The following is an 11,984-nucleotide window of genomic DNA, read 5'->3' as shown; positions in this document are numbered from 1 at the left end:
ATATATATTTAAATGTATTTTGACTCTGGTCACATGCTAATACACAACTTTAGGTACTCAAAAATAGTTTCTGTGTTCTCATTATTACTTGTTAAAATATTACATGGCTTTGTTTGTCTTGACATGGAGGTCTCGCTTTGTTATCCAAGCTGGTTTTAAACTCCTGGGCTCAAGAGATCCTTCTGCCTCATTCTCCCAAGTATCTGGGACTAGAGGTGCACACCACTGTGCCTGGCTTTTAACACACTTTATTTGCCTAGAAGGTCTTCATCAAATTAGTGGCCCTCTTTTATTTATTCTTTGTTTGGTTTATTTATTGTGATACAGGAGTCTGTTTTTGGACATGGGTGCTGTAATAAGAAGAACTGGTAAGTTCTGACACATTAGAATATGGTCATGACACACAGTGACCAGAAAAGAGAGAGTTAGATATAGTGGTTTTTACTCTGGATTTTTGGCTTTTTTTTCTCCCTACCCACTCAAAGGAGAGAACACCCCATTAGTTATAGTATCTCTCCTAGGAATTATCTCAAATAGCCAGGAAGGAGAAGGCAGCCAGTCTCAATCTGGGGAAACAAGGTGGGTATTCTCTGAAAAGTTCCTACAACCCCACAATTCTGATCACTGTTCCTACAAGCTCAGTTTATGAACTGAAGTGGTTTCCTAGAAAAAATCAACCCTAAGCCCTGATTTTTTCTATGACTGCATGAAGACAAATGATAGTGGACTGATTCACCTTGTGGGACAGTATAACTGGACAATGGATACAGATAACAGACTTAAAGTGGCATCAGCCCAGTGGTATAAAACAGATTGGGTTCAAGTTGAAAGCCCTCCCTTTTGGACTCCCTTCCATTTTATGCGTAGCTAATTGTCTTCACTTGAAGTTAGGAATTTAATCGCTCCTATAATCCATGAGGGTTTAGCTAAGTATTCTCATTGGAATGCTAGATGTACAAAAAGAACCAAATTTACAAATGGCTGCAGGAAAGAAGAGCTAAGCTGCATTTTCTATCATTCCCAGTGTGCCAACAAGATCGAACCCATGGAGGGAAAGTGAAGCACCTTTAGTGAAAAAAAGAAAACAGTTGTGGAAGCCAGCAGGTCAGGCAGACTGTAAGCAAGAATCAGTGGCTCAAACCCTGATGGAAACAGCATCGGCTCCAACAGCTGTACAGGTGTGCGGGGAGCATATGGAGAATTGAGTCACAAAAATGTCAGTAACTTGGAAAGTCAAACCCAGAGAGCCTGAGGAGGAAAAGCAACAGAGGAAGGTGGTCTGCGCCTCTCACAATATGGCCAGCTTCCAGCTGCGCCCAAATTCTCCCCAGGCCGAGGCTGAAGCAAAGAAAGCAGGGCTGTTACAGCAGGCAGGGCTCTGACTGGATCCCTCTCCTTGCTTTCACCCAGGATACTGACACTGTGAAACCACATCTCTGTGTGAGTCACCATGACATGACACTGCTTCCAGTCTTGGCAGGCACTCAGCCTAATATTTTATAGGTTTTAAAAAAATTTGTGAGGCATAATATTTGAATAAAAGCAGCAAAATATATTTTGGTAAAGTTAATATGAATGGGTTCATTAACAGAATTTATTAAGTACTATCTTCTGCTAATACGCAGAAGAAATGGAAATACTTTTAAATAGCAAAGAAAATCTGGTAATCCTCTTGTTGCCCTCAACTGGCTCCATATTCATACTTCGGAGCATTTGCCTCGTATTGTTGTCCTTCTCATCCTCCGGTAAATGTACCGAGGAAGCAGCCTGCCGTCCTCTCCATTGGTCCACCTGGGTCTACTGATTGCCCTCCACTAACCTGCAATAGTGACTCTTCCCTGCTCTCTTCCTTCTCAGTAGCTACAACCTTAGCCATCTGCTCAGAAGTCACCAGTCTGTGAAATCTTCCTCCATGCTCCTATAATACCTAATTCATATGCACACTGTCCTCATGGTAACAGCGAATATCTGCCTGCAGAGGCCGGATTCCTCACTGCTCTGTTACACTCTTCCTGCAGCATTAACAACATAATGAAGGCCTCATTGTGCGCCTCTCACTAGAAACTGCAAGAGTCTAAAAGTAGGGAAATTTTATTTACTTTTGAATTCCCAGGGCTTCCAACAAGTTCTGCCAGTGATAGACTACACAGACGGATAAATGAATAGTACACAAAAAGTGCTAAATACAGGAATTATATGCCAAAAAGCCCAATGAATACCATTACTATAGCTCTGGTTAAGTGAATATGTGACTCTCTAAAGTTTTAGTTACCTCAACTACAAGATGGAGCTATTGATAGCACCTACCTGGCAGAGACGTTCTTAAGATTATAAGGAACGCTGCATATAAAGAGCTCAACACGGGCCTACTGTGGGGTAAATGTTTAGTAAATACAGGTAATTTCTTATTAGAAGTATCATCCTTTTTTTCTTTTCTTTATTTAGTTAGGATCTTGCTATACTGTCCATGCTGGCCTTCAACTTGAAGCTCTCTGGCCCCAGCCTCCTGCAAAGCTAAGATTACTAGTGTGCACCACTGAGTCCAGCTTTAGCAGTAGCATTCTTCTTTAAAGATCTTTAGCATCACAACAGAGTTTCCTTTATGGAATATTTTAAATGTGAATAGAGTTAAAAGAAATGGAACAAACTGGATGACCTGTCGAGATCCTTCTGATTTAGGAGCCAAAGGACACAAGGCCTTTACAGTCAGCCAAAGGTGGCAGAGATGGGAATGTTGGGTTATGTTCCAGAAAATAACTGTAAAGCACTACTGAGCATAATCTGACTTTCAAGGTGAGAGGAGTTGTTCCCTGCAGTGAAAGATGCTTACCAGTTTTGTTTTGTTAAAAACATGCTTTGACTTCCTCAATTTCAAACACACAGTAAGAAATCAAGTAAAATAAGAAGCTTTAATATGAATAGAACTTAAACACTAGTTTCCAAATGGTTGTCTATGAGATCGAGTACAAAACCTATTAATTAGATCTTTAAACCCTGAATCTACATGATTAAAATTTTAAATGTAAATTTAAAATTCCATGATTGAAAGAACTGGCATTTTAGTTTTGTTTGTTACAGTGCTGCTTGGCAGATGAAAAATCAGGTCCTTAGCTGCATGACAGGTCACAGCCAGTTCCCTTCCTAACCATGTCACTGGAAATTTGTGCTCTTTGTCTAAGTGACTCATATACATATGCAAAGCACAGTTATATCCAGAAATATAGCACTTTCTCCTAGTCATGGCTCTGTAGCCATTTCAGACTTCTGCTAAAACTTAAAGCTCTCAGTTGAGTTGGGGTGTTTTTTAGGTCAAAGATTTTGTTCTTAAGTTCATTTATTTTTATAACAAAGGCAATCCTGACTGTGTTAGTCATACCTTTCTTGGTCCTTTCTAGTGGTGTGAGACTTAGAACGTTATTCTAATCTGGATCTGTCAGACTACCTTGGTCCATTTCATACACATTTAATTTTGGCACCAAATGTAGCCATCAGAAACAGAATCAGAATCAGTATGTATTAAGCATTTATAAGCTATAGATTATTAGGCGTAGAGGTATAGATTATTATGAACTGTCTTAGATATGGAAGTTGTTTCATCTGAGGAAAACAAATGAAAACACCTGAAACTCCTCTACCTAAAAACACATGACCAGGCCCAGAAGCTGGCTCCTCCCCAAAAGTGGTGATCAACAGACAGGGACAGCAGAGAGGACTTACAGATCAGCATTTCTCAAAACCTAGCAGTGTAAGAATTATGTGGAGCGCTGCTAGAACATAAACTGATCTCAGAAATTCTGACAATGGATCTGAAGGGGAGGCCTAGTAATTGTATTATTTGCATTTCTAACATGTTTCCATTGATCCTGAAGCTCTTGGTCCAGGATCCACACTTCCAGAACTATGCTCCAGCATTAACTAATCATCTGGATGGTTCCCACCTTCCGGCCAGCTGTTCTTGCCAGCCATTAAAGGGCCATAGGTAAAGTTGGGCATAAATGGAGAGGGGTTCCTCCAGGATCCTATCCAAGTGCCATTAGCTAATGTTGCTTATCTCTAGCAATGTATCATTTAAAACCTTAGAGAGCAAAACTCACAGTCATCTTCTAGCTACTCAGAAAGCTGGCAAACATCATAGTTCATGAGCTCCCAAATAAAGAGGGTCCAATGATTCATAACAACCACTGGTTTGGCTTAAAGGAGTCTGTTCAATCAGAAAATGGCCCTTAGTGGCTGACTGTGTGTGTGTGGAGGTGGGGAGCAAAATATGAAGTTACCATTTTAATTTAACCATTCTCCTGCTGGTGAGTACGTAAGCTACTGCCCTTCAATTTTTCACTGTTATAAAAATATGGCAAAGAAGATACTGGGCCATAGTGGAATACTCTGCTCATTTATGTGAGTATGTCTGTGGTACAGAGTATCAGAAAAAAACAGTGAATTGGATCAAAGGATATTAGGCTTTTTATGTTGTACAGTGCCCTCACTTCTTACATGCCAATGAATGTTTTCCAAAGGTAGTTATCTAAAAGAATTTAGAACTATACCAATTTTTCCATGAAGTTCTTGGCTTGACATTTCATAGATTCTTTAATTTATGAGCCATAAGATTCAAATAAAACCAGCAGATAACCAAACCAAAATAAAACTTTATTTTGGTAAAGTTAACGTGAACTGGTCAGCTAACAGTGTTTATTAAGTACCATCTTCTGCTAGTACACAGAAGAAACTATTAAGAAAAGAAAGAATATCTGATTTGTGACCACATGCTTAAGTGCATTATAACTGAACTGTTGAAAAGGTACATCATCCAGCTCCACAGGCCTTTACTCTACTTCTTTTCTTTTCTTTTATTCCCGGCCCTTACTCTACTTCTAAAATGCAGCTTCCTTTTACAGGGCACATCTTTGAGCATACTTTATCCCCTCTCTGATCTTGGCATAAACATTACTTCCTAAAAGAAGCCTGGTGAGGGCTCCTGTCCAGGTCAGGTTCCACGTTACATACTCTCACCAGACCATACTCTTCCTTCAGAGAACTTAAAATATAATTATATATTCATTAGGGTGGGTGTATGGTTAACCGCTCTCTGGCTCACTAACCTGAAAATTCCAAAAGATCAAGGACTAAGCCTATGTCTGTTCTTATTAACATTTTATCCAGAACATTTAGCTAAGTTACTGGCTTATATACTTAAAGCTCCGTAAATACAGAGTGAAAGATAAAAAGAGGACATGAAAGAAGGAGAATTAGAAACAAAATTGTATGTATTTGTTTCTTCTAGAAGATAGTTGTCATTTAGAGAAAAATAGATATATAAAAATTGTAAATAGCATTGAAGGCCAGTCCATAGGAAACTAAATTGTGAGTGCATGACTTGAACACAGCTGTATGTACACTCATCCCCTGGCATTTGGACACAGTATTACACACCTGTTTTTATAAGTCAGACGAACAGTTCTTGTACCTTCACATTTCCCAGGCTGCTGTTCTTTGGATGCCTGTTCCCATTTGGAAATAATGTCACAAATCTAGAAAGGAAGTGAAAAAAAGAGATTCACAGGACTTTCAAAACCAACACTTTTGGAAGACAGTTCTGTTTGGTAGGCTGACAATTTTCAATTAATATGATCAAACCAAATGCACTCAAGCTTTTTGTTTTCAGTTTCTGTGAAGCTCTGGGTGTGGGACTCAATTATAAATTGTTCTTTTCTCTACTTATCCTTTTGGGCACACATTAACTTTGGACTGTGGCCCTGAATTTTTTTACTCCAAAAAAACCTTAATGCGTGACTATATGAGACTGGAACCAAGAAGATTCCAGGGATTTTTTCATGATTTGGTCACTGATGAAGCAATTCTTCCACCTTCTGAGTTTATAAAGATTGGAATGTCTAAAAATACATAAAAGAAACCTGAAATATAATACAGGAAAAGAGTGTACACCCAATTCTTGTTGTTTTGTTCCAGGTAAATCTTTTCCCTCTCTAGATTTCTATTTCCTCATTTGCTTTTAGCATACTGTTTCTCAGAAGTCCCTTGTAGTAACTATAAATCTAGATTTCTAATTGTTTCTCTCACTTGATGGAAACTTTATTGGATTCCTTGAACTATAATCTGAAAAATATTTTCTAAATCTCTTCAGCTTTATTTCCATACATCCATTTTCTACCCATCTTTCCAATTGCAGTTCAGGTCTTTCCTAGTCCCAGTGCTGAGTGCTCTTAAAACATTTATCATGTTCAGTTCTAGCTGAAGGTTATCAGTGGGTGTCTGTTCTCCCCTAAGCAAAATTTAAGTTCTTGGTATGCGGAAGACATTTCTGGTCCTTCTTTTGTTCCCCACTGGGTCCAGTCTAGCTCCTGGGACACTGAAAATAGTTCAGAAAAATTGCTGAAGGAAAAAAAAAAGAAAGAAGGAAAAGCCACTTATCACACCTCCTATTCTTCATTCTTATTACTTTCATATTCAGAGTATTAATACCATCATTACTCCTTTTTCTCTGTTTCACATGGAATACATGTGTATAGATTTCATATTAGATTTTTATGGCTTCACCAAAGTACTGCAATATTGTTGGTGAAGATTAGGTTGCTTAACTTTTTTGAAAATTCCTGAACTAAACTTTTTTTTTTTGGTACCAGGGATCAAACTCAGGTCCTTGCATGAACTAAACTTCTTGTAAAAATTAGAGTAGCTTCTCTGCTGTTTGCTGAGTTTGGCTCCTTAAAAGAACTTGATGTCACCTTGATGTTCCCTTGAAGACAGTGCTCTAGGTCTCTGCCAGAAGGGTCATCAGTAAACAGTGCGAATCCAGACAGTGCTGGTTTTCTCATTCCTGTGTCCTGGTTCAGAGTATTCAGAAACTCTTCCACTGTAGTGGACGCATCAAACCCAACAACCTAGACAGAAATAACAAAGCGGTTCTCTTCATAAAAGTATGTAAACTTTACATTGAGATGTCATGGGGAAATTGGACAGACTGGATGCATGATTAATAGCATACTGTAGTTCTCTAGGTGCTGTAACTTTTTGTCCCAAAGTTCCACTGGAGAAGTTTGACAGGGTCATCTCAGGAGTTACTTGCTCTAAGAATTCAGAGAGCCCAGCTTCAGCCAAAAGACATAAAATCAAAAGAGAAAGATCATTTGCCCACTATAAATATTATCCAGAGATATTATACTTACCAATTAGAAGCAAACCAAGAAAACAGTCTTCAAGCAAATAAACAATAAAGGCATTTAAATGAATGAATGCTTTCATGTGTTTAATGTTTCTTTACTAGGCAGTTAAGTAAGTGAATTCTTTACTAAAAGGCTTATGGCGACAAAGAGCAATTGCTAACTTTGGAATATGTTTCCTCCAGTTAATAAGCAGGAGTGAGGACGGGGATTTAACTCAGTGGTTCCGCCGACTGCCTCTCAAGCAAAAGTTCAATCTCCGGTATCAAAAAACAAAAAACAAAGAATAAGCAAGATTGAGATATGAGAGGTGGGAGGGCCTGAGGAAGTTTTCCCAGATAATTCTTGAGATTTGGAGATTTTAAAAGATTACAATTGTATACACCCAATATGAGTAATCACTTGCTTACGTACAAGGTATACGGATAGGGAAAACCTTGACCAAAGTGTCTTCGGTTTTCTCCATCAGAATTACAATGATAGTGAAACTCATCCCTTATTTGGTTCAATGTGGATTTGTTTTTAGTGTGAAGCCTTTTTAGTAAAACCGTCTCAAAACTGAGCTATTTGCTTTTGGCTTTTTGGGACAGAGTTTTGCTACATAGTCCAGGCTGGCCTTTGTCCTGCTGTCTCAGCCTCCTGAGCGCTGGGATTCCAAGTGGGCACCGTTGCACCTATCTCAGCACTAACTTGTTTTGATAGAAGACTGAACTGCAGCTTTATCACTGCCGGCTGCTGACCACACTGGCTGGTCTTGCTTCTGTATTCTACTGGGGTTACCTGCAGGATTCATGCCCAGGCATGCTTTTGTTATGGTAAAAAGGCTAACCCACCTGGTAGAGCCCATTCATGAAGTGCACTGGTATACTGAAGGGCAGAGAATGATGATAAGGGTTTCGAAGAAGGGTGGAAAGAATTTCCATTCTTGAGGGCCTTGCTACTCGATCTCCGTTCTGTTGTGTTCTTTCTACACATCGCTGGCAGTAAATGGCATATTTTCCAAATTCTGTCCTGTAATACAAAACTTAAGATAAAATCTGAGAATAAATTTAATTAAGATAATCTAATATATGTTCCCATTAAGAAAGCTTCCGCCTGCCTCACAAGCACAAGGGCCCAAGTTTTATACCCAGTACTAAAAAAAAAAAAAAAAAAAAAAAAAAAAAAAGAAAAAAAAAGAAAGCTTTCCCTTGAAAATTTCCTTTGCTTTATTGATTTTCAAGCTTTTACTGAAATCCTACTAAGATTTAACACGAGAAGTACTTTCTAAGCTTCATATCAATGGTAACCAAAGGCTTCCTATACCAATATTTGTTTCACACATTCTTCTGAAAATGTAATGTTTTAAAATACTTAGGATTTTTTTGTAGACTTTCAGAGGCCACATAAACAGTTTGGTTTTGTGCCCACCTGGAATCTGCATTCCTCTTTAGATGGAGCCTGAGGAGCCACAGGAAAGGATGATGGGGAAGGAAGAGCCCAACACAGAGCGCCAAGAGCTGCCAGCCCTGGACAGAGAGAAGCGCGGTAGGTTACATACCAAGCCAGTCACATGCATGTCAGGGGAGTGTGCCTGACACAGGCTAGGAGCACAGTGAAAAATGTTTTGTTTCTCCCACATGTACGTGATCTCTTTAGAGCATTTATACTACATTAAAAGCACAGAAATTCCACATTGGGTAACTGGTTGCATATACTATTATCTAGAACTGAGGTACCAAAGCACTAGTAGATGTGGTAATATTTTTGAAATCACACTCAAAGATTAGGAACATTGTTTTTATGTATTTACTCGTTAATTGAATTATGTATTTATTACGTATTCACTGAATACAATTATGCATTTACTCATTCACTGAATGTAAATAACTCTGAGAAAGGCAGATTACATTATAAAAAAATCATATACTCAGGCCGGGGATTCAGCTCAGGGGTATCGCTGCCTGCCTTGCAAGTGCAGGTGCTGAGTTCGATCCCTGACCAAAAAAAAAAAATCATATACTTAAAACCAAAACCCATCTCCCTCCTATGTGGCAAGTATAAAAATGTTAACAAAGGTTTAGATATAATTCTTATTTTTCCTTTGCTCTGCTTTGTATTCTCCTTCCTATATATATTTTTTCTCACTAAGCAAGTATAACTTTAGTAATTTGTAAAATCTTATATGAAAATGGAGGAGGGAATAGGCACTGTACCTGCCTTTGAGAAGCCAATAGACTAGTAGGAGACAGTTACGTATCTGTGGTGGATTGACTAATGGTCAACTCATAAGGCCCAGCCTAACTGAATCAGCGTGGTCTGGGCATGGATGATCCACCTGAGGATTGTTGCCAATAGCCATAAAAAGAGAACTAGTGGTGGGGCAGAGCGTGGCCTGTTGATTTCCTAGAAGAAGCTTGCTGCGGATGGTTTTTGGTACTATCAACTGTGTTTACATGGTAATGTTTTGTTTCGTTTTGTTTTTTGGTTTTTTGAGACAGGGTCTCACGATGTAGTTGAGACTGACCTGGAACTCACTATGTATCCCAAGCTGGTCTCCAACTCACAGCAATCTCCTGCCTCAGCCTTCTGAGTGCTGGGATTACAGGCGTGCACCACCACACCTGGCTTACATGGTAATGCTTTTAAAGATGCAGAGAAGTAATATATTTGTACTCTTTTCTTTTCTTAAAGACAATTTCTCAAATTGTATAAGCTTCAAGTCTCCTGAAACTTGGGGCAAAACCTAAGAATTCTAACATGGTAGGATAAGAAATTTCAATTTTATTCTATGGTAAACAAGGAGTCAATAGGCAAAGATAAAATAGGTGTCCAGCCAGGTGTGATGGGGCACACCTGTATTCCTAGAAATCTGGAAGCTGAGACAAGACAATCACAAGTTCCTGCCAGCCTGGGCCACTTAGTGACTTAACAAGACCCTGTCTGAAATAAAAAGGGTTAGGGATATAACTCAGTGTGAAGGTCCTGGGTTCAATTCCTAGTACTACAAATAAACAAACAAATCCCCACCAAAACAGGGGTTCTTTAAAGAATAAACACAAGTAACTAAAAAAAACCCCTGAAAATATAAATTTAACTACATCAACAACTGCAGAAATGCATCCCAAATCAATTTTATCCTGGAAAGAATTTAAAGGAAGAATTATACTGAATATTATTGACAATATATGGAAATTGGGCTGAAAGGAATTCAGTGGACCTTTATAATAAGATTCACTTTCAAAGATGTCTACTGTAAAGGAATTTATTATAGAAAAAATATTTGGAAAATTTAAACATATAGTAATTGGTATTAATATGACCATTAATAATTTGAAGAATGTTTAGGGTATAAGTGAAGTGATTATCATTTTAAATTGCATATATATATATATATATCATATACCTGCAATGGTCCTGGTTGATTCTGTGGCTGTCTTCGTCTTGTCTGTTTAATAAGCTGACAGCAAATTTCATTCTGTAGCTCAGGATGTGTCAGACAGATCTGCAAAGCGCTCTGGGCTAGAGATATGTGGTAATCGATTGCAGGGGAATCAACTGCAGCGTTTATAAAAAGCTGGCAGGTCTGAATTTTAAAAAGTGATAAGGTAAGAAATGATTAGAATTTAAATCTGCATGAAATCTACTCATTCTCTTTTTAGAAATAGTTTTTGTTTAAAAATTATGGGGAAAGATATATTAAGATAATACTAATCAAAAGAAATCTTGAGTGGCTATGGTAATAGCTGACAAAGTAGATTTCAGAGCAAGAAATTCTGCCAGAGATAATGAGGATCATCCTTATAATGATAAAGGGATCAATTCATCTAAAGGACATACTATTCTAAACATGTATATAATACTGGAGCTCCAAAATACTGTACATGATCATCTTATCCAGTATACTATTCATTTTAGTCTTTGCATTTTCAGTTCTAAATGTTCCATCTGGGTCTTTTAAATACCTTCACTCACCCTTCTTAAATGTTCATATGGTCCCCAGCATCCTCCAACTCCCAATATTCAAACCCTCAAATAATGTCCTCCCATGTTGTAAAAAGTTAATTTGTGTGGCCACTAGAAAGTGCCATGCAATTTCTGGGATTGGGTTACAAAAAACATGTGGCTTCCATCTTAGCTGCTCTATTTCCTTCTCAGATGGTTAGTTGTGGGAGGCAACTATCATGTCTTGAGCAGTTATAAGGAGAGAACCAGGCAGTAAGGAATAGAGGCTTCCTGCCAACAGCTGTACGAGCAGGTCTGGATCCCTCTGTTCCACTCACGTTTTCAGATGCCCCAGCTAATGACTTGACAGCAGCTTCCTGAAATGCTGAGCCAGGACTATCTAGCTAAATGCTTCCAGATTCCTGGCCTTCTGAATCTGTGTGAAATACTAAATGTTTGTTGTTCTAAGCCACTAAATGTTGGGAAAATTTTTTAAATGTAGTAATACATAACTAGTACCCAGAAATGTCCTTGTCTATTATCACCTGTACCATTTCTAGAGAGATTTCTTTTTTCATCTTTTTATGTCATATTTAACCCAATTCTCATATTCCTGTGACTTTTTGTTTGCTTTTTTGAGACAGGGTCTCATTATGTAGTTCAGGCCGGCCTTGAACCTTCTGCCTCAGCCCCCAAGTGCTGGGATTAGAGGTGTGCAACACCACACCTGGCTCCTGTGATTTTTAAATTTGATGCAGACACTGTGAACTTTTTATTGTTGGGAACTGAATTTTTTGGGTATTCTTTAAACATTGTTTGTGTTTTGCTCTTAGATATAGTTAAATTAGTTGGAAATAGCTTGTTTTTTTTTTTTTTTTTTTT

General features: G+C 38.3%; 1 protein-coding gene across 1 annotated transcript in view; it reads right to left on the bottom strand.

The window, feature by feature from the left end:
- Plekhh2 (pleckstrin homology, MyTH4 and FERM domain containing H2) overlaps window positions 1-11,984 on the bottom strand; it is a 97,339-nt gene that overhangs the window by 15,672 nt on the left and 69,683 nt on the right. Inside the window, exons 19-23 of the mRNA XM_010611492.2 lie at window positions 10,564-10,743; window positions 8,589-8,686; window positions 8,012-8,189; window positions 6,744-6,899; window positions 5,431-5,528 (exon numbers count right to left, since the gene is read on the bottom strand). Coding sequence (XP_010609794.1) covers window positions 5,431-5,528; window positions 6,744-6,899; window positions 8,012-8,189; window positions 8,589-8,686; window positions 10,564-10,743 — 710 coding nt within the window. The remainder of the gene's footprint in view (window positions 1-5,430; window positions 5,529-6,743; window positions 6,900-8,011; window positions 8,190-8,588; window positions 8,687-10,563; window positions 10,744-11,984) is intronic.

This window comes from Fukomys damarensis, unplaced genomic scaffold (genome assembly GCF_012274545.1).
Source record: "Fukomys damarensis isolate Sample0158 unplaced genomic scaffold, DMR_v1.0_HiC HiC_scaffold_2, whole genome shotgun sequence".
NCBI lineage: Eukaryota > Metazoa > Chordata > Mammalia > Rodentia > Bathyergidae > Fukomys > Fukomys damarensis.
This window is presented reverse-complemented; position numbering and strand designations above follow the sequence as displayed.